We start from the raw sequence: 24,393 nt of genomic DNA, 5'->3' as shown, positions 1-24,393 counted from the left end.
GTTTTTCATTTCCTAAATAAATACGAAAAATAAAAATAAAAATTTATAAAAGAAAATATTATTATTAATTTAAAAAAGTTTTGTTAAAAGTTTGAGTGCTTCTAATTATTCATTCGCAGAAATTATTAAAATTATGTAATTAGTATATACTTAATCAATTATTACTACATACATCCCTGTAATTGCATTGTGTTGTGTCTGTCGTAGATGGATATAAATAAAATAATTAATTAACACAGGTACTTATTCGCACTTTATCTTATGTTCTAAGTACTGTCAGCATGAAAATATCAGACCACGCGCTAAAAGCGTCTACAATTTTTTTTATACTACGTCAGTGGCTAACAAGCATACGGCCAGCCTGATGTTAAGCAGTAGCCTATGAACGCCTGCAACTCCAGAGGAGCTACATGCGCGTTGCCGACCCTAACACTCCGCACCCTCGTTGAGCTCTGGCAATCTTACTCACCGGCAGGAACCCAACACTATGAGTAGGGTCTAGTGTTATTTGGCTGCGGTTTTCTGTAAGCTCTTCCCCAGTTGGGCTCTGCTCTAGATCTGAAATGACATCCGCTGTCCTGTGCCCTACCACACAAAGCGAGATGACATTCACAGTGCCCATTCCTCTCTTTTGGATGTAGTTTAAAGACATATCGGGGTCCAACGTAGTTTAAGGACATAACCGGGTCCATTCTCTACCAGCCAAAAAGAGATATTCGATCGATAGAGGCAGATAACGAAATTTCGATTTTCGCGTAAACCTGTAAAGTAAACAAACCGCCTTGATGCATCAATGTCATAGTGAAAACTTTTAAAAAAACTGTTTAAGGTATAGTATAAGTTACCCTATGGTGTAGGATGTGCACTAGTGCTGCACTCTGGCGGCAGAACATTGCAGCAATATTCCCTAAAATTTGAACTATCATCAAAATTATTTTGTTATCGTGGAACGCGAGTCCGACTCGCACTTGGCCGCTTTTATTTAATTTATTTTAGTATTTGAAGAAAAATTTACTTAACTGTATTTAACTGATATCGTTCCAATAACAAATAATGTTTGTTACTCTTATTTTTTTTAAAGTAACGTAGGTATTTGGCAGATAAAGAAAATTTTAAACGTAGAATTTTTAAATTAAGAAAATATTTAATAGTAGTTTATCTGACTGCTGCATAAACAAATATTATGTCATCATCAATATCGACGTTATTATTACACAATAATAACATTTCCGCAGATAAGTTTGTTTTAATAAAACAGTTTATCTTTATGGTGGCCGTAATTTACGGTTTTTGAACACATCATATAAGGTTTATGATATATGTAGAAAAACTTAAATAGATTATTAGAAGCTTTTAGTCATTTAGGTATTTGGTTATTTATTACATACACATAATCAACCAACAAACTGCCAACAAACTGTCTTGCAGTTTGGCAGAACAAGTAAATGTAAAATAGGGTTTATTTCGCCAGAATAAATGATTGATTTATTTATTTTTCATCCTTACAGGCTAAGATTGAAAATTTTGATTTAAAAATGTATTCAATATCAATTTTGTATACTGAATTTTTGTCACTACCTGTAGTTTTTTTTGTGATATTTAATGTAGAAATTGTAGAAATATCTGTCTGTATATGTAGTTTTTTTTGCCAAGCCCTTTTTATTCTTTTAGGGTTTTATCCAAATTTTGAGACTTAAATAGCTTTGCTCTGTAAGTACAATAGCAAAGCTAAGAAGGGTCAAATTAAAATATGTTTTATTTGATATAAAATTTAACCCCTTTCATTGATACATTCCATCTTGGGGTCCCTTTGTTTCCCATAAAGTTGTGTCATAATGTATTGTTTGTCATAATATCATAGTCCTAAAACTGAACCGTCAACTTTTTAGGTTCGGTTAGGTTTGTTTTATGGCAATCCTGAAAAGTTACGCGTTTCTAAACCAAACAATAAAATATGAATATGAACTCCTTCAAGTCATTATCCAAGGAAAGATCCAAGGTAAAAGATCATCAGGACGAAGACGTAACTCATGGCTCAAAGATAACCGAACGTGGTTCAAACAGAGCACACGCTCATTATTCCGCGCGGCTGCGTCTAAAGTTTGTATAGCCCTCATGACCCAGGTAGCAAAATGACTTATATTATTAGGTCATTACGACGTCGCTGACGTCATTTGACGTCATTTTGCTACCTGGGGATAGCCGACCTCCGGTAGGAGATGGCACTGGAAGAAGAAGAAGAAACCAAACAAATTATGACTAACGAAAATGCGGACAAAATTAAGACAAAACTTTTTGGGAAACAATAGAGACCTTTCCACCTTGCATTAAATAAGGGTCGGCTGGTATTTGTATAAATATATTAATAGTGCAAACCCTTGTTAAATTTCTAGTTTCTGACAAATACTTGAAAAACCATGAAAAATCCCGGCACTTATTTATTATTTATTCGTTTTTTTACATCTAACAATGATAGACATACCTAAGTATATACCTCAACATAAACATATCATTTCATTCCATTTGGAGTTGAAACTCTAGGTCCATGGGGTCCCAGCGCGCATAAGGTGTTTGCAGAAATCGCGAAGCGTCTGGTTGACGTAACTGGTGACCAAAGAGCTGGCGGCTTTCTCGCACAACGTATCAGCATTGCGATACAGCGGGGAAATGCCGCCAGCATCCTTGGTACAATGCCTCAAGGGCCTATTTTAGATTTAAGCTAGTTATTAATTTCGTTTACGTAGTACCACTGTATATATCTTGTATGTAAATAAACATAAACTAGGAACACTCAAACTTAAAACCACCATCATAACTAATGACTACTTCGTCGTGTGTTTACTGAAGGCCAGTAGAGCCTAAAGACCAGCAGTTAACTAAAGTGATCTGATGTTGACAACAGACTTAAATAAGGTAAGTTGTTAAAAAAATTGTTTTCGTGTTTATGCTTATGTGGGCCGATTTTTAGGGTTCCGTACCCAAAGGGTAAAAACGGGACCCTATTACTAAGACTCCGCTGTCCGTCTGTCTGTCACCAGGATGAACCGTGATGATAGCTAGACAGTCGAAATTTTCACAGATGATGTATTTCTGTTGCCGCTATAACAAATACTAAAAAGTACGGAACCCTCGGTGGGCGAGTCTGACTCGCACTTGGCCGGTTTTTGTTGTTTTGTTGATTTATTTATTTATTTTATTATTTAATTTCGCGGTATGTTGTAAAAACTTCCTCTGAGTCACGAAACTATGGTAAGTACCTATTTCGTGATTCAACGAAAAATTACATAGTCCTACTAACTTTGCATCGGTTTGAATAGAACAAAGTGAGGAGGTGTCATTAACTCATTATAAACGACATAATTTCATAGAAATTGGACATTAAAATGACAATTTGTCAGAGGTGTGATATAAATAATCTATTCGATTTGTTTGATAGCATTCGCAGTGAAAGTGTTATTTATACGTCATAACTTCAAAGAAGTTTGTCGTTTAAAATAACACTTGCACTGCGTGTCCTATTAAAATCGTTGCATACTTATCTTGATCTAAATAACTCTACAAGTTTTTTTCTTCAGATAAGATAAATATAGTTTATTCAAGTAGGCATATGCAATGCGCTTATGAACGTCAAATAAAGTTACGCCGGCTCAACCCTGTAGGGTTAGGACGTGTACCTCTGCATTACCACAACCAAAGATAGATATCCACAACTTACAATTTGTAACCTACTTTCTCGAGTCAAATAGGGCCCCTACATCATCGTATCACTATATAACAACTAGTTTCATAAATGATCAACTGATAAGCGCAGAGGTGCTTCAAATTTGATACTATCTACTGTTACTATTCACTTAACATTGAGTGGATTGTGCGATAGTTTACAGAAGGATGTATACTTATTCAATTTGTGTCACTAGACTTATATTGACGGGGATATAGACCGTGATTACCTTTTGTATCGGGAGCTCACAAATAATACAAAAGGTAATCACGGTCTATATCCCGGTCAATATAAGTCTAGTGAAACTAACCGTGAATCATTCAAAACTCCAATTTGTGTCAGTTCACTGAAGGTGAGATCTTTGGCTAATATATATGTAGCTTTATTCATAGTTAATAAAAAATAAACTTCCACTTAACTGAGGCGGTTGTTAAGAAATTATAATAATTAACTACGGGCTAGCAGATTGGCTGCGTGGGACAGATTTTTATAATTAATTAATTAAAAACAAATTAAACTAGGTAAAACTTACTTTTGCACTTTTTTCTTTAGTAGCTATTTTTTTAGTTTATACGAAATTAAGCTGCCTTTAACTTGAAGACCACCGGGCAGCTACCAACTGACCCAGGTAGCATTTATACGTCATTATGACGTCAGCGACGTCATAATGATGTCATAATGACGTCTAAATTACGTCATTATAACGTCGCTGACGTCACTTTGCTTTAACTCCCCAGGTTAAGTGGGAGATGTAAATTTGCCCTAAATCTGGCCCTAAAAAAGGAAACATTAATAGAATGTTGTAAAAGGTCATGGGTAGTGTAACACAGGATGCTGTCGGCGGTAAATGAATTAGGACAGATAGTGTGATAAGATTATCTGAAGGCCGACCGCGAAATGTGATACGAAATTACTAAAATTATAAGCGGTAGTGGCCGAGTGGGTATGACTTTTAATCCGGAGGTCGCTGGTTCTAATCCTGACTCGTACCAATGAGTTTTCGGAACTTACGTACTTAACATCATTTGTGCCAGTTTCAACAAAAAAGGGTACTTATTGTCGGTTGTCAATGAGGCGCTATTTCCATATGGCTTCAATTCGAAATCAACCTTATCGACAAGCGACAATGTGGTACCTTTTGGTTGAAAACGTCACATTTGATATTTGCCACTAGCTTTTCGTTGAAGGAAAACATCGTGAGGAAACCTGCATACATATGCGAAGAGATTCAAATCCGCGTGGGGACTATAGCCCAAACCCTCTCGCGCATGAGGAAGCCTGTGCCCAGCAGTGGGACGTATGTAGGCAGATCTTTTAAAATTTGATATTTATGGGAAGTTTACCAATGTTTACCGGGGGCCTATTTGATCAAGCTGACTTTTATTGCCTATTGTTGACATTAAAAATTCACCTTACATTGCTGGTCCAATAAGTAAATATTGACGTTAGGTACTGTTGTAAATTACCGACCCAGAAAATTAAAACTAAACTAAACAAAGCCACAACTAAGAACTTTGTCAAACAACTCGTCCCGCGCCCTTCCAGACGCAAAGGTGCCCATCACGCTTGCCGCGTTGCCACGCTGGATCGCGATAGACGCTGCATTAGGAATGACCCGGAACGAGGGTCATGACCTCTTTCCCTCCCAGAAATGTAAAGAAAAATTGACAATGACAGACGGTGTCAGTTTTGTTAAGTTGGTCAGATCTGTGAGGCAGATGTGTCTGGTAGATCTGTCAATATATGGCAGGAATTAGGCAGACAGTTGCGCAGATCTTCAGCGGATACATCCCCGCCGAAGATCTGACCGCAGTTCTCTGAAACTATCAATTTTCGCTCAAATTATATCGCTCTTTAGCGATAAGACCGCCTGTTGTAGACAACCCCCTTCCCCCCCCCCCTCCCCCCGCTACACCCCTCCCTACCCTCCTCCTCCTTATAGGAATAAGTCCGCCTTTGTACATTGTATATATTTTTGTTCTTTTATTGTGTTTGTAATCTGTCTTATATACAATAAAGTGTTTACATACATATACATACAAATCGGTAGCTCTTAAACTTTCCTATGTTGTTGTTATATTTTATTATTGTATCAAATCTACTGCGGATGGTGTACCGAGACAAACCTTACTGGTTTAACGGTACTTTTGTAATTAAGTTGTATATTATGTGTATTTACCTGATTAACTCTTAAGCTCCTCTATTTCTGACCTTCGTACGATCCGTACTGAACTCGACCGTTTTTAATTTGAGCTGCAATATGATTAATAATATCAAGAATAAATAGTTAATTATGTAGATGTATTATAATTAATTAGCACAGTTCCAAAGACCCTGCATTCCCGAGAGCACAACCCAACTAAAACGACCTATGAACACACGCTTATCAGACCTAACTAAACTTTATTCCAAACACATAAAAGCTAAAATTGATTGCAATAATAGATCGCGATAAGTATGAAAATCAAGGTACTTGTGATGTTTTGTCATAGAGATCTAAATAGAGATCTTTGTTCGATGCATTTGCATTTGCACATGAGTTACGTGTATGAAGGATGCAGTGACATTAACGCAACTTATTGTGTACACATGCGTAAGGAAAGGAGTGTAGTTATTGATCGTATAACATGCGTAAAGTCTAAAGACATATGTGACGTTTTCAATCAAAAGGTACCACATTTAATCGTATGGCGATATAGTCACATAGGCAAAAATTAGTACAGTATATTATTTTATAAGGCAACATCCAAATTTTGCAACCACTGCACAGCATCGGCCGTCAGGTCTAATAGGTCATCCGGGCTACCCGAGTACGCGCGGAGTGGGCACCGCTGGATGATGTGCTCCATGGTCTTTTCCTCGATGCCGCAATCGCATAGCGCAGAGTCACTCCAGCCCCACTTATGCCGGAAGAAGTTGCATCGCCCGTGCTCGGTTCTTAAGCGGTTTAAGCGACACGATAGTTTCCTAGGAAGGTCGGTCCCCTTGCTCATGGTAGTCGGATCTATATTCGCGGCCGGGGTACCGTCAGCTTGCTTCATCCATTCTTGTTTCCAGTGCTGCTGTACGTTGAAGGAACTTTGTGTGAGTGTTGCAGCGGCTGCGTATGCCGGGCGACGAGACCTTAGTCTCGCCATAGGCGGGTCGGTAAACTCCTTATGCATTGGAAGAGAAGGACCACATTGTCGCTTGTGGATAAGGTTGATTTCAAATTAAAGCTATATGGAAGCGCCTTATTGACAACCGACAATAAGTACCCTTTTGGATGAAAATGGCACAAATGCTTCGGTTAGACAGCTAATATAGACGGCGCTGTACGGCTTCATACGTTATAGTTGGTTATAGGGTAACATCTCTGGTTGTCAACAATTGTTTGAAGTGACCACAAAAACGTATGGAGTACTACAGCGCTATACACCGTGTTTTTATTTTATTTCTGTTAATTTCAAGGGTGCATTCCTGAGCGTAAATTAAGTTATAAACTGTAAAAGATGTCATATATTAAAGAAAAAGTGACGAAGCCCTCCAGTGGTGAAGGCCGGATTCGAACCGGCGTGTTTAGCTATCGCGGCTAACGCCATGAACCCCTAGGCCACCTCGCCACGGCGGTGCCAGTCCCAATTTCTCGACTATATGCCATCTTACTAACACTAGGCGTTTTTGACCAACTCTAAGGGCAAGCAGTGCGCGCTTGCGCCTCCTATACGAATTCCTTACGGAATTACAATAAAACAATTGTTCCCAAAGTTGTTCTTAAATTAAGTTACTTCCTCAAAGATACTGGTATTCTAATTAACTCCATTTCGGAGATAATCAACAATTAATTTTACCTGATAAGGCCTCTACGAGCATGTACACTTAGGACCAATTTTACATTTTAAGGTGAGAAGCGATCTCTGCTGAGAATAATTGAAAACAGAAGGGGAAACATGTTGCGGCACTTGATACGGCACGATACTTACATAAAGTCTATAACAGAAGGAAGAATAGAAAAAAGGAGAGGCAGAGGAAGACCGAGACGTGCGTTTTTGGACCAAGCCAAGGAGAAAATCAACGTAGTGACGTATGAGGAGCTCAAAACAGTGGCATAAAGAAGAACGGAGTGGCGGTTACTCCACCGACAAGAGCCAGGCTCTCTGATGATGAAGAGTTAATACATTTACTACTAAACGCAAGTAGGCTGGTTTTCCACAGTAGGTATATTCATGTCGAACGAGGAAACGAATTGTCACTAATGAAGCATAATCGCGGCTGACTAAATCGCTTCTAGGTTTACATTGTTCCGTGTGAAATGGACATGTTTGTAAATATGGTTCCAGCAAGTTAAACGGTTAAACAACAACCAGCAATGTACTTAAACCACCTGTAGTTTGACGTTGGTTAAACAAATCATTAATCATTTAGAGTTTTGAATGATTCACGGTTAGTTTCACTAGACTTATATTGACCGGGATATAGACCGTGATTACCTTTTGTATTATTTGTGAGCTCCCGATATTTCGACGCAGTTACATGCATCATGTTCACGGGTGACTGAAGATAGCGGGTGGGTGTCAAAGTTGTGTAGACAGCGCTCTGTCTACCCTCATTCTTGCGCGTCGGCTGCGTTCACTTTCAACGTTACCAACGGTCGCATTCACACTTGTTGGTCCGGTCGCGTTCACACTCGTTGGTCTGTCCAAACACACTACACTCACAGTGTCACTACGCGTGTTTGATTCGGATATCACTGGTTTTTTACACAAACAAATAATACAAAAGGTAATCACGGTCTATATCCCGGTCAATATAAGTCATTAATCATTTATTCGTAAAAACATAGGTACAAAAATTAGGTCTTATAAATAAACATGTTGTGGAACACTATGTTTTGCCTGTAGGCGTACGATTGGTTTACAATGCTTACCATGCATAATTATATTATAAATTACAATTCATGCATATATAAATTGATCAAAATACAAGAATTTCATGCATATAATATTGACAAGAAAACAATGTCAAGGAGAGATCAATATAAAATATAAAATTTCAATAAAATTAATATATTTACAAAGTACATAAATTGTTTTCTAGCAGTCATAAAATCAGGTTGACGACTTAAGGATGACTCACGTTAGACCGGGCCGTGTCCGGGCCAGAGCTTCCGGCGCTTTGTTTTCTATGGAAAGCATCACGTGATCACCTGTCATGTCATAGAAAAGTAAGCGCCGGAAGCTCCGGCCCGGACACGGCCCGGTCTAACGTGAGTCATCCTTAAGTCACAAAATCATCATTAATCTTTTTGCGCTTTTAATAACTTTAAATAATAAATTAAAAAATAATTTTGAGGGAACAAATTAACATCCATAATATTATAAATGCGAAAGTTTGTCTGTCTGTCTGTCTGTTTGTCTGTGTGTTACCTCTTCACGCTTAAACCGCTGAACCGATTTAGTTGAAATTTGGCATAGAGATAGTTTAGTCCCGGAGAAGGATATAAGATAGTTTTTATCCCGTAAATCATGCCTTAAGAGGGTCAAAAGCGGGGTGGAAATGAGATAATTAATGAATTGCCTGATAATTTGTGTAAGCAATTCAGCATATGCTAAAATTGATTGATTGCCATTAGACTTTATCCAGGCGCTATTTTTACTCTAGCTGCGGTTACTAAGTCCACGCAGACGAAGTCGCGGGCAAAAGCTAGTACATACATACTCACATACATACCGGTCAAAATCATAACCCCTACGCATGTTAAAAAAACCGGCCAAGTGCGAGTCGGACTCGCGTTCCAAAGGTTCCGTACATTAAACAATTTAAACAATGTATTTTTTATGTGAAATGTAGAGTCTAAAAAACCCGTAGGGGTCGGATCAAAAACTAAGTAATTAAGGCCGACTCACGCTTGACTACACATTTCTAATAGGTTTTCCTGTGATCTATAGGTAAAGAACTATTTAGTGTCATTTCAAAATTCTAGACCCAGTAGTTTCGGAGATAAAGGGGGAATGGTCATTTTTTGTATATTTTCTTGAATAACTTCTAAAATGTTTATCCTAAAATTAATAAAAAAATATATTTGAGTTTCTCACAATGAGCTCTTTCATTTGATATGTAACACGATATAGTTTGAAAAACTTTATTATTTAATTTTCTCATTTACCCCCCAAAAGTGGTCCCCATGTTTAAATTTTATTTGTTTACGTTACATGTCCATCTTTGGGTCACAAACATACATATGTATACCAAATTTCAACTTAATTGGTCCAGTAGTTTCGGAGAAAATAGGCTGTGACAGACGGACAGACAGACGCACGAGTGATCCTATAAGGGTTCCGTTTTTTCCTTTTGAGGTACGGAACCCTAAAAATCAATTTTATACCAGAAATGCCTTATATCATTTTGGAAAACAGCTGATACTCTTCAAACTGTATCGATTTTTACTAAACATAGCTAAGAATAGGGTTGCCACCTTTTTTCTATACACATATAGTATTTTTGTCAAAATATTGAAAAAATATAGAAATACTATATTTTTTCAACTGGGAAATTTGAAAAAAATAGGACGACGATTTGAGGCGAATTGAAAATCCAAGTCGCATACGATGCGATATCGGTGACATTTGTATACCCCATTCTTGAGTGATGAAAATATAGTATTTTTCGTACTATATTGTTTTTGTATAATATATAGGTATAAGTGACTAAAATATAGTACGATACTATATATTATAGTATGGGTGGCAACCCTAGCTAAGAACCACCGCAAGGAAACTCGCTTTCACCAGGCTTAAGTACACTCCGCGACATGCGGCCCGCACCAATTTTGCCTTTTGACTATGCCGCAAGTACAGTCAAGGAATTAAGAGGCCGTAGTCGATTTTGGAGCAAAAATGTAAAATTGATAGATTTAGTCGTTGAAATTATACACGTTTTGTTACGTAATATCTAAATAACAAGTATTGATTTCTATTAGCACGTCTTCTCAACTTGCCTTTTAATAATGAGGTCGCAAGCGTGCGTCACCGGTAATGCATGAAGAGAAGGGGCAGTTTTTAAAAATTCATCAAAAAATCATGGTGGTAAATTATACAAATTGATGTATAAGAATAGTTTCAGCGAATGTTGTAGATTGTTTAAGTATCAAAATAACGTTGAAATTAAGTCGATTTTCAGAGAAATTGACACTTGTTTTGAAGTAATTTCTGGAGAAAATTGATTTCGTCTAACTTTCATTTACACTACTTCAAAGTCATAATAATAAAAATGTAGTCTGATAAACGTCAAGTACAGGATATGTGTAATACAAAATTACCATGTTTAGCCGTCCAAACTTTACGAAATTTACAAATAAGAGCGACAAAATCAGTGCTTTACGCGCGTTTACCTAAACGTCAGAAAAGCAAACATTACTAATTTAGTGAGTCTGTTTTCAAAAAAATTCATGTGATAAAAGGTAAGATAAGAAGACGTGCTAATAGAAACCAGTACTTGTTATTTCAATTAGGTAACAAAAGGTGTAAAATTTCACGGACTAAATCTATAAATTTTACATTTTTGCGACTAAAATCGACACCGGCCTCTTAAGTATCGACACGGACAAACTTCTAATAATATGTATACATGACCTTATTGCCCGTACATCAAGGTCGTGTATACATATTTTAGTCACTTTGTCCGTGTATATATTTAATGACTGTAGGAATGACCGGCTATTTAAATTCGCTTCACAGAATAATCAATACCAATTACGTTTTATTTAAGGAAACTTTACTAATAACACCATATTTACTGAACCGGAGCAACTAGTGTATATTGTTAAAATCAATTTAAAACATCGCATTGGAGAATAAACCTTGTACAAAAGTCATAGAGCACATATTTGTGTATACAAGTGAGAGTGCCATTTAAGAAGAATAAATGAACGTCGATATTTTAAACACCAATTGTTTTTCATTTTAGCAATGTTTGTCTTTGAGAGTAGATGTTTTGGCTAAAGTTTTTTGCTCACATTGTTTTAGCAACTGATAATTAGTGTGTGTTCTAAGTGGTGAATAATCGAACTCGGGCGGTTTCAATTATCGATATTCGACTAATTACAAACTTAATTTTCGATTCGTTCGCGCTCGTGACCGTTAAATCATCGAACTTGGATGGAATGTTTTTATATTAATTAGAATGCTGATTTAAATTTAAATTTAGAACTCTTGGACGCTCATTTGTTTTTCATTGGTTATCTTCAGATGCAGTTATAAGTTGTGTTTAAAAATATTTAAGTGTTAAAAATGATTTGGGACTGTGAATCGGGAAAAATTTGTACCAAAAAAAGTTTTCAATGTTTTTGGTGTATTTTCTACGTAGATTACATATTATATGCGGTGCTAACGATAACCCTGCTAAGTCTCTTTATATACTTTGTAATAGTAGCGTAGTTTACATACAATGAAAGGCTTAAAGATGAACTATGGGAAGGATGTCGGGTATTGCATTATTATTCTGAGGTAAGATGCAATTATCGCACTTAAACTATCGTGAGATATATTTTAAAATATTTATCAGTACGGTTTTTACTCACTATTATTTTAGTCGCTTTTGGCGACTTGTTTCGGATTCTTTGGGAATCCATCCTCAGGCACGAGTGTCCGCGGCGGTTGTACGTCGTGCACTCAACATGTCGCCAAAAGCGACTAAAAATAATAGTGAGTAAAAACCGTACTGATAAATATTTTAAGATGCAATTATGTTAATATGATATTATACTTATATTGACCGGAATATGGACCGTGATTACCTTTTGTATTGTTTTTGAGCTCCCGATATTTCGACGCAGTTACATACATCTTGTTCTTGTCCGTGAACAAGATGCATAATATCCCGAGATAAGTTGTTCGATATCCCGGTCAATATAAGTCTAGTGAAACTAACCGCGAATCGTTTAAAACTCTAATTATGATATTACATTTTAACAAAGTTTCCTATTTACTTAATGATTAAATGTACCTATCTAGTAATATTTTATTTTCAATATCAGTGATAAGGAATCATCGGTGTTTAGTTTAAATTACATCAAGCCGATCAAGCGCATCAACTCAAAAAAATAAATAGCCAGAATAATTGTTGAATGTTTTTTTACTCATGAGTGCAATTTTGCATTTGGAAATTAAATTGTTTTTTTATCGTTTCGTATACACTGCTTCCAATGTGCTTCACGTGATTACGAGTACGGTGAATGTTTTAGATGCAAGTGTTATTTGAAACGTCGTAATTTTAACAGTTTGGCGTTTAAAATAACACCTGCACAGTCTGCTATCAAAATCGCTGCCAAGTTAGCTTGGTCTGACTCTATCACCTTGATTTGGCTCATTTTATTTTAATTCTACTTTCTGATACCTACTACTCACTGTCACTAGCTTCTCGGTGAAGGAAAACATCGCGAGGAAACCTGCATACATCTTCTTCCTGCCCTTATCCCACGTTATGTGAGGTCGGCACAGCATGTTTTTCTCTTCCATTCTCCTCTATCTTTCGTCACCTCAGCACTTACTCATATCCTCTTTCATACAATCCATCCATCACTTTTTGGGTCTACCATACGCTCTCCGTCCATCAACATTCATCCCTAACATTCTTTTGCCTATATGGCATTCATCCCTCCTCATCACATGCCCATACCACGCTAACCTACTACTTCTTATCTTCTCCGTTACTGGTGCTACCACGAATTAATAAACTAGTGGATGTGAAATGACTCCTATTTAGTATGAAAACCAGTGTCGCTAAACTCACACATTCATAGCCACGTTAAAATACGTCACACACTTACAAAATTGCTCTGATTCGTAGCAACTTTCCATACCAAAAAGTTATTACCGGTGGACATTTCTCGAACGAATATCAACTGTAGGCTACATGAGTGACGGTTTAAATTATAATGTCAAAGCTATATGACATACGACTCTTTCATTATCTCATTCATCTCACAAAAGCTCGCTCAACGTTCACCTAATACAACTACTCAACACCAGATGGCGTTATTTTATATAATTTTAAAATCACTTACTTAACAGGCGAGAAAAGGGCTAAAAAACCAGTATAAGTAAGGTCTAATTACGCATGGTTTGTTACGGATCTCACGGTCACGTTACACTGGTGTTTTCGAGACCTCTACACGCCTGCGAGTAGCTAACCGTTGGAACTTCTTTCCATTCGACGATATAGGGAGGGGACAGTGTAATCGGAGTGTTTTATCGATATTTGTGTGTTCAGTTAGGTATTGATATTTCATTACCGTATGTTTTAACACATTTAGATGATACTTTATTTATGATTATAATATAGGTAGTGATAATCGTGATTGTATGAAAAATAATATGTAGTACAGTACAACAAATATCTAACTAGAAATTTGTTTCTTATTAATTGACCAACTAGGTTGTTAATGTGAACATTAAATATATCTTAAAGTCAAACAGATAAAATCATAGTTCTTTAAAGGTTTATTAACTCGGTATTGCTGTTATTTTGTGATCACAAATCTGCAATTACTTACATTACATAGGTAAGTATTCGTCTTTAACAATATATTTACTTGTCGTCTAGACGGGACAACCTGATTAAATTGTCAAATTAATTGTATGGTGTGAAAGCATACATGAAACTGGCTCATCGATCCCACTTGATTTTATTGTAAGATTGTGACCTATCAAATCAGGAAGTATAGGCGAGATGGCGCTGCCGCGCGCCCGTCAACATCGAAGTCCGTGCGGTCCGTTTTATTTATTGTTTATAAAATATAAAAGAACAATCAGAGTGTGGAACGAGTCAAAAACCTAATAAATGTAGTAGTGTGGTGCCTAAAAACCAAACAAATACAGTGTTTTTGAGTGTAGCATATCAATATTTTTCAAATAACACCTACACAGCTGTCAACGGACGTGGCCCTTAAATACGAGTAGAACAATACTTAGTGCAAACTTACAGTGAATACCAAGGCAAGTTCATCTGATGCAAATTTCTAGTGATATGGACACTACTTTGCGGAAAAATAAAAGCTATACAGTCGTGGTGTAGTTATCATCGATGGACGACAGAATGAACTTTCAATGTAAACAAAGGCTGTGAAGTGTATACACTTATTACACCATCACGGTTACTACGGCTCCAGTATAATTTACGGCTCCAGTTAACTCCTCGGACAATTCGAGCGGTGTTAGAATTTGATTTTCTATTAGTTATCGCACCATAATACTTTTGTGCGGGTGAATTCTGTTTCCAAACATACCGTCCAATTCCAGTTTTGTTAGCTACAGTAGCTTACAGTAGCCGTATCGATATTTCGTCCACTTGTCGGAGGTGCGCGTGGTCTAGTGGCATAGAGACTCGGAAACTGATACTGTGTACTACGGTTCCTGGGATCGAATCCGGAATTTGGCCTTTTTCTTTATTTGTGCGAGGAACGATTAATATTTTTTTTTTTTTTTTCTTCTTTTCTTTATTTTCAAAAGTGAATTATTTGGTAAAAAGGTTTTAATGTTTTTATTTTATCGATGTTTTGACGCAATATCTTTTAATTATAGTTTAGATTTAATTGTTAGATTTATCAGTATCATTGTTGGAATTATTTTTAAATTGTCTTTTTTTTTACATTATTTTTTTTTACGTTATATATCATATATATATATGTTTTTTAAATTGTTTAGATTTGTCATAATATCAATATCTTTGTTGTAATTAATTTTAATTTCACTTTTTTTTTATCACAGTCATTTACTTTTTCTTTATAATCTGATTTTTAGGAACGAATCTTTTTACAACGTTAACAATTAGAATTGTACGTTTTTTCTTTGTATCACGATTTTTTTTTTTTTCGTAATTGTGATATTGACATTTTCTTTAATCAAAATTTAATTTGTGTTTTTTTTAAGAAAGTATTTTTAATGACATATAATGTAATGAATTATTTTGGTCGCATTTTATTGCTTTTTGTGATTTCATGTTGTTTATATTATTTTTATTGGTTTTAAATGCATGTTGTTTTTTGACACTGTTTTTTGTGTGTGGAATTAATTTATACATTTGGTAATCGGTTTATTTTCAAAACAATGAGCAGCCCCAGCCCCTCAAAGACCACTTGTCCTTATTGTCCAGGATCGCCAAAGCTTTTTGTCGTGCCGAGAGGCCTCAGCGTGCATATTGCTCGCGTTCACAAGGACATTGTTCCGCAGGGTCAAAATGCCCAGGTAGTTCCGGGACCGAGCACAGCAGCGCTGGGCCCTCCCTGTAATGGCAATTCTTCACAGACATCGGCGATTCGCGAAGTGGACTTAGGCAAATTGTCAGAACTTAAAGCCAAAATCAGAGTTTTGAAGCACATACCAAAAGGTGCGAGGACCCTCGCAGCCGGGAAACTTTGTGACATAATAGACAACTGCGTACAGTCTAACAGCGTGGAAGATTGGTTTTCCTTGCTGACTTTTTCGTATACTGCTTTGAGAGTTCCTGAAAGCGATAAGAATAAATCTTTGACAAGTAAGGTGAAGGAAAACGTACACAGCACTACTTTATACTTTCCAGACGATACTCCACGTAGATCGAGGCCGTTCTACAAACTCATAGAGGGCAAGGTAAATGACGGCGACTTGAGAGGGGCGGTTCGCCTTCTTTTGTCGGATTCGTCTATAGCCCCCTCGAGTAGTGAGACTGTTAGGTGTTTACAGGAGAAACATCCGTCCCCTTCTAGACCGCTCATCTTCCCTCCAGAGACTGACGGTTCTGTTCCTCCAATTTCGGCTACACCTGTTGAGGTGAAAGATGCATTAGGATCCTTCTATAATGGATCTGCATCGGGTCTGGATGGGTTGCGCCCACAGCATCTTAAGGAGCTAACGTCATCTTCAGCTGGCAACAATGGTCCTCGCTTAATGGATAGTATAACAAAGCTTTGCAATTTCTTGTTGAAGGGTTCCCTTAATCCCGTGGTCTGTCCCTACTTATACGGTGCTTCTCTTTGTGCTCTCTCCAAAAAGGATGGCGGAATTCGGCCGATAGCCATAGGGTGCACACTGCGCCGCTTGACTGCTAAACTGGGCTGCCGAGCAGTTAGGGATGCAATGGCAAGCTATCTGCAGCCAGTACAGATTGGGTTCGGGACTAGCCAAGGATGTGAGGCAGCCATACATGCCACCAGAACTTTTGCGCTTGAGAATGACGGTAAGGATGCGGTTATTCTCAAGATTGACATCAAAAATGCGTTCAATAGCGTAGAGAGAGACACGATTCTTGAGGAAGTATTAGACCGAGTGCCATCTCTGTATCCGTTCCTTCGTCAATGTTACCACACATCCAGCAATTTATTTTTCAACGAAATTTCGATAACCTCACGAGTCGGGGCTCAGCAGGGCGATCCGTTGGGACCCTTAATATTTTGTCTGGCGATACAAAAGGTTATTGCTTCGCTGAGTTCTCCCCTGAATGTGTGGTATCTAGATGATGGAACCCTAGGTGGTAGTCCGCAGGCGGTGCTGGAAGATTTAAAGAAGCTCTTGCCAGGCTTGAAAGCGTTTGGTTTAGAGGTTAATCCAAGCAAATGCGAGCTCTTTTGCTGTGGTACCGTGAATAGTGGTTTGTTGTCCGAGTTGGAAGGGTTATTGCCGGGCTTACGATTTTTGCACAGGTCATCCTTACGCTTGCTGGGCGCTCCCATTTTTCAGGAAGGGATTAGCTCTGCTCTTGAGGAGAAAAGGTTGGCGTTTGTAAGGGCACAAGAGCATTTAAAAAATTTGTCAGCCCACGTGTCGCTTGTCCTGCTGCGGAGCTGTTTTGGCATGCCACGTATGCTGTACGTTCTAAGAACATCTCCTACTTGGCTATGTGAAAATGATGTTTTAAGGTTGGACGATACTCTTAGATCCTCTTTGCAAACCATTATAAATGTGAATTTGAACGATTCACAGTGGTGTCAGGCGTCTCTTCCGGTGCGCCATGGCGGGCTGGGCATACGGCGTTGTCAGGAAGTGGGTGTAGTGGCATTCCTTGCCTCGGCTCATGGAACTTTGGGGCTTGTTGCTCGCATCTTGTCCTGTAATGGTGACAATACCCAAATACCTTTTGTAGCTGAGGCTTTTTCTAGGTGGTCCACGATTTGCCAGAGTAACGAGCGTCCTGACAACCCCGGCTCCCAAAGAGCATGGGATGATATCTTGTGCAAAGATATTTGTGCAACTTTAGTAGGCAGCGCGGCCGGATCGGACTTAGCGCGTCTCAAGGCCGCAGCGAGGCCTGAATCGGGGGCGTGGCTGCAGGCTTTGCCTTCCCCTCAGTTGGGTACCCTGCTCGATAATGACTCCCTGAGAATAGCGGTTGCCTTGCGGTTGGGTAGTAAAGTCTGCGAGCCGCACCGGTGCGTTTGTGGAGCCATGGTCGAGGAGGATGGTCACCATGGACTTAGTTGCCTGAGATGTGCAGGGCGTTTTTCGAGGCATCATTCAATCAATGATGCGGTCCGCCGGGCTCTGATATCAGCCAATATTCCTTGTGTTTTAGAGCCTCCAGGGTTGTCTCGTACGGATGGCAAAAGGCCAGACGGTCTCACATTGGTTCCATGGCAGAAGGGTCGGTGCCTCTTGTGGGACGCCACGTGTGTCAGTACATTTGCACCGTCCCACCTTAGCCTCACGCTTAGGTCTGCTGGGTCAGCCGCTGAATACGCGGCAAAACTCAAGCACACTAAGTATAATGCCCTGGAACCAATGTACGAGTTTGTGCCGATTGCAGTGGAGACTGCGGGACCCTGGGGAATGGAGGCTAAAGCGTTCATTAAGGAACTTGGTCGTCGGCTTAGAGAGAGGGGCTGCGATCCACGCTCCGGGTCGTATCTGGTACAGGGGATTTCGTTGGCTATACAACGTGGAAACGCTGCTAGCGTGATGGGAACTTTTGGGCCCGATGCGATTCGGGGCGGTCCTTTAAAATGACTTTGTAATAATTATTATCATAAGGGATATTGACGAAGCCTGTTGCGGATAGCTTTAGTGTTTGTGTGTAATGACGACGCCTGTTGCCGATTTATGGTTGTACCCATGACGAAGCCTACGTTGCGGATGTGAATTTGTCAACCCTGTATTACTTAATTCTAATGTTGTTTTGTGGAATTAATTTAATAAAATATATAGTTTCTTCAATCAGGAAGGGGGGCGGCAAAATTCCAATATTTCACGCTAGTTTGCGTGGTACGGAACACTTTTTATTAATTAAGTGAGCCCGAATGTCACTAATAATTACTAAATTAGTAACTAAGTTTTAGGCGTGTGGACGCTAGTGAGATGTATGGCAATTTTATCCCCAGAAATCTTTCTCTAAGAAATGCTCCTAGCAAATGGTGCTATATTTTTGCGGAAACTAATTTTCTTGCCCAGTAGCATTGACCCATTTATTTTTAATATCGGCATCTTGTGGTAACCTACAATAATTAATAATAAAGAAATAGAAAATATAAAACGTTTATTCATGGCACATTGCATGCATTGTACGCATAAGTGCATTAAGTACCTAGTCTAATTATATTAACGATGAAAATATGATGGGTGTAAAAAACAAAAACGTATGTAAAGGAATACGAAGGTTTGAAAGGTTGCCATGAAATGACCCCGACTTAACTTAGTGCTTGATGACCAGAGCTGCCATATTTACTAAGACATTGATTATCCCAAATAATAATTAGAAACGTGTCTAAAATAATAATTTATTACCGAACTACCAAACATCAAACTTGAAATATCGTAACTTTAACTTTATCGATATAAATATCGACATTGCGCAGCATCTGAGTAGCGAAGTTATTTGACATTTAGGATAGCGAATATTCCAGATAAACGTAAAGAATAGTGACAAAGGATTGTGAACTCTAAGTTCTAACTGATAAAATATAGATTTACTTAACGAACATTCGTAAATAATGCAATAGAAACAGATTTTTCGTATTTATCGGATTATATTTAAATAAATAACCACCGGTGATAGGAAATACCTCCACGTGAAAGATTTTTTAAACCGCTGTGATTTCTGCAGCTTAATACTGCACAATACGGCATTTTAAATTTAATTATCAATTTTTGTTAGACGAGCGTACGTACGACGTGAATGTCATTCGAGCATGAAGTTTACACAACAACTGAGCATAGTCTGTGCATAAAGTGAGTCGGTCGCTACTAACTGTCGGATAGACGGGAACGCCCACTTGCCATCTCCATGGGTGCTACTTTCAAACTTCCCCTAATATACTCATTCTTAATCCGATCCTTCCTCGTCTCTCCACACATCCATCTCAACATTCTCATTTCCGCTGCGTGCACTCTTCTTTCATACATCCGCGAAGAAATTCAAAGGTGTATATGAAGTCCCCAACCCGCAAGGTGGGGAATATAGCCCAATCCCTTGCGTGCATGAGAGGAAGCCTGAGCTCAGCAGTGGAACATAGCTGAAATATTATTATTTTTCTGATACCTAATAAAATTACAAAGGGCTATGAAGGTAACGTCACTGTACACAATGGCGTCACAGTTACGGTACAGTGGAATGGAAGCTGGTAATCTGCGAGATAATCTCGGCACACAGACGGTATCTCGCGACCTTGGTGGGCTTATGTGAACGGTGCAGTGGCGGGTTAATGTTATCTACTGAGGGCGTGAGGAATTTGAGTCCATTCCAATTTGACTACAGATCGATGCCGCCGGGTTTCTTGCGCCGGTATCTTCTCGGGGCTATGGTGTAGGGTTAGAAACTGGGTTTCATCCTACATTAGCGACGACCGGTCTGGCCTAGTGGGTAGTGACCCTGCCTGTGAAGCCGATGGTCCTGGGTTCGAATCCCGGTAAGGGCATTGATTTGTTTCTGAGTCATGGGTGTTTTCTATGTATTTAAATATTTATATATTATATATATCGTTGTCTGAGTACCCATAACACAAGCCTCCTTGGGCTTACCGTGGCTTGACTTAGTCAATTTGTGTAAGAATGTCCCTATAATATTTATTTATTATTTATTACGCTTTCTGTCTCTTTATCACTTTTACATAATATTAGTGAAATATGCGGCCAAATGCTATAAAAGTAAAAACCAGTATTTTCGTAAAATTTATATTAAAAGGTTTCACGGATTTTTTTTATGAATTAAACATTTTATTTACAAACGCTTTGAGTGTAGATAGAAGTGCAAAAATGCATGATTGTAATAACTATCCATACAAAGAATATGTTAACAGTACAAGTGAAACATATAATAGTTATTTACGATACAAGTGCGGAAAAGAGGAAATTCGAAACGAGTGGTAATAAATTAAAACACGACCGCAGGTAGTGTTTTAAATCGACACGAGTTGCGAATTACCTTTTCGCCCGTGTATCGTACAACGTTTTACAGTACATTTGGCCCTTAAAACTATCGACATATGCACGAAATGTGCTCTTTACGCACTAGTGCGAGAAAGTAGCACCATATGTATAGGAACTGTAAACTGTAAGTATGTTTATGATATACATATCTATGAGGAAGCTGCATTGGAAATAAAATCAAATAAGGCCACACTATCTGTGAAACACTTGGTTAAAATTACTGGAAATAAGTACACATTTTTTTATGGAGATCAAGGGGAGGGCTTTGCCCAGCAGTGGGATACTTTAACGGGCTAATAATAATAAAAAAAATATTATAAAAACCTAACTTATGAAGCAAAGTGGAAATATACTTACACAAAATCAACTTCATTACTTGCGTTGCGTCATTGATTTTTTTATTAACTGCCTATGAAATGACAAGTGTATGATGAGCGACCTTCAGTAAGCACCTATTGTTAAGATGTAAAAAAACTGTAATCAAAATAAATTTATGTTTTTATGACAGTAAAAAAACATTGATTTGCATAATAGACATATACAGAGGTATAACAGTAACTGTACAAATACGAAACTAAATTAATAACTAAATTATATTAATAAATAACGAATTGTGATTTAATTTTTTTTTGTGAGAATAATCTTATTGAATGTTAACAATTATAGTATTTTCATATAACTTGGGTATGGTATCAGCTGTCATCTCGATACATATTTTGCGTTTTAACGTTATAAATTATATGAAACAGCTGTCGCCGTATAGAAGCTATGTGAAAATCTTCAGATGAGAAGTATATAAGTAGCTGCGACGAATAAGTTTTCCAATGGTTGTTATGCGTTGTGGGTCAGTATACACTTGCAAATAGTTAAAAAAAGTAAATTCCACGCAGACTCACAAGAATCATTCCTTTACTTAGAAACGATTCCAATATTCATAACTTAAAAGACGTCGTGTTGAAATACCCCTCAGGGTTGCAGGTAGCAACGTGAATTTATTTAAATGGCGATTCATCCTGCCTTTATGGATAGGTAACTTTATTTTAAGACCAGCTTGCAGCTCACTTTTGAATATAAATTGACTCATACTTGAACATCACAAAGAACGTACTATTGTACCTATATATACGAATTGTATACTGTAATAATCTAAGTATTTATAATAGATACTTTTATGTCAGACGACAACAACACTACATTAACCAGAAACCTCTTTTTTCAGGTTACTGCTGTATGAAATACCAACATGGACGGCCAACCAGAAATAGCAAAAGGCCTCAACTCCCCCGAACTCAAAAGAAACAAAGAAATCCCTTTCGCGGACGACTTCATCGAGCTTGACCATGTCAAGCCAGGAGCACCAATTCGACCAAAACGAGAAAACAAAGAAATACATGCTACCGATTTAGGAGAAGTACAGTCTTCACCAGACAGTGATACTATAGTAGTTAATACACCTGAAGGAACACTTTATATAACTTTAGAACCAGACTCAAGCAAATCTAGTAGAGTTAATAGTCCAAGCACACAATCGACTGATCTCACGTCTCCTAGTACTTCAAAAGGTGCCGAAGAGTCGATGGCTTTGATACAGAATGAGAAAGATATAGAAGCGGAACAGAGACGGGCGAATTTGAGGAGGAATTCGATTTCGATGCCGACGCTTCAGAATTTGGAGTTGGAGGTGCTCAGGCAGCAGTATCTGCAGAATCCGCAGGATCAGGTGAGTTATACGAGTTTACGCGTAAACTTAATGTGATGTTATTTATTATTGACTTTATGTTAGTCTATTATTTAATTTGTTTGATACAAATTGTAATAAGCCGCTTTGCTACCTCCTTATACAGGCGGCGCGCGCTATATCCCACGGCCCTGGGGTTTCAAACCCAAACCCCGCAAATATGTAGCTAGAATTGATCCATTGTTGTAAAAACAGTACATTAAAGCGACGGCCTACATACTTTTACAAATACAAATAGTTTATTTACCAAATATTTAACAAATTGACATCACAGGTTGAACTTAACAAAAAAAATTAGATTTTACAATTAAGCTAATATCCATCGGCCCCAAACTAGGCGCAGCCTGTATCTCGGGAACCGGGTAAATACAATTTACTGAGAAATTTTAACAATACTGAATATGATGGCCGTTGTGTGAACGAGAGATATCAAATATAAAATATAAATTAATTGAACTACAAAAAAGTGCATGCAGGAAAATATATGCAAACAAAAAAAAATACAAACAAAATAAGCATGCGTAAGTGGATTTTTTTTTAGGCGTGGTGTGTGTGTGTGTGTGTGTGTGTATACGCTACCTAAGTATGAATAATTTCTTCTGTCTGATTGTAAGACAGAAGAAAGAAGCCATTTCTTAGTTTTCTTAGTTTACTTGCTCATCAAACATTGGACTTACTCGTTAGTATATATTTAGCATTAAAGTGTACCTAAACTAACTAAACTAATATCATAATAACTAAACTACGCGAACGATAGTGTCTATCGGCTGCCTTTTAAACTTGAAGATTCTACGAGCTACATCAATATAAAAAATTTCTTGCCGATCTTATTTTGCTATAAAATGCGTCCAAATCATCATTTTAGGCTATCTTGACCATGATCAAGGCAATTTCATAAACTAAACAGGATAATCCAACGGCCCGTAAACAAAATGTAACTATGTTAACAATGTTTGCTTAGATTAGGATTATGGCGTTTACGCTATTTGGACAGTCATTGGTCTCAAGATAAAGGTTTTTATCAGTTGGTTAAATTAAACAGATTATCAACATGGCCTAAAGTTGATTATTACAATTAGGTATATTGTTTCTTTTTTTACTGCGGACATTATATGTGACATTTTCAATCAAGAGCTACCACATTGTCGCTTAACATAAGGACGAAAATTGCTTGTATCTTTATACGAAAACCTGTCAGAGCGTCCTTATGGCAAGCGACAATGTGGTACCTTTTGCTTGAAAACGAAACATGCTGTTTTCTACTACTCGTAACATAAAGAAAGTCTTCTTCGTTTGTTAAAATTCCTAAGAAAAATAATGACTACTACTAATATATATTTCATCGCCATTATAAAAAAAAAAAAAAAAAAGTTATAAAACGGTACTGAAACTATAGACAAATAACTACTAAGTTATTATTAACGGTACGTTCAGTATTGCTTATCAAAGGAGGAAACTACTATCGAGCTCAGAATAACCTATATCCACACTACTCGAATTAACAAGGTAAAACACGGCAATAATTTGCAAGCGAATTGATATAACAAACACCATAAATATCAGTT

At 37.7% G+C, this 24,393-nt stretch overlaps 1 protein-coding gene across 1 annotated transcript in view; it reads left to right on the top strand.

The window, feature by feature from the left end:
• Positions 1-2,795: 2,795 nt before the first annotated feature.
• Positions 2,796-24,393, top strand: part of LOC134748896 (myogenesis-regulating glycosidase) — a 55,027-nt gene continuing 33,429 nt past the window's right edge. The window contains exons 1-2 of the mRNA XM_063683728.1: positions 2,796-2,913; positions 22,310-22,810. Coding sequence (XP_063539798.1) covers positions 22,334-22,810 — 477 coding nt within the window. The 5' untranslated portion in view covers positions 2,796-2,913; positions 22,310-22,333. The remainder of the gene's footprint in view (positions 2,914-22,309; positions 22,811-24,393) is intronic.

Source organism: Cydia strobilella, chromosome 17, assembly GCF_947568885.1.
Source record: "Cydia strobilella chromosome 17, ilCydStro3.1, whole genome shotgun sequence".
Classification (NCBI taxonomy): Eukaryota; Metazoa; Arthropoda; class Insecta; order Lepidoptera; family Tortricidae; genus Cydia; species Cydia strobilella.
The sequence above is the reverse complement of the archived record's forward strand: the minus strand, read 5'-3'. Positions and strand labels throughout refer to the sequence as shown.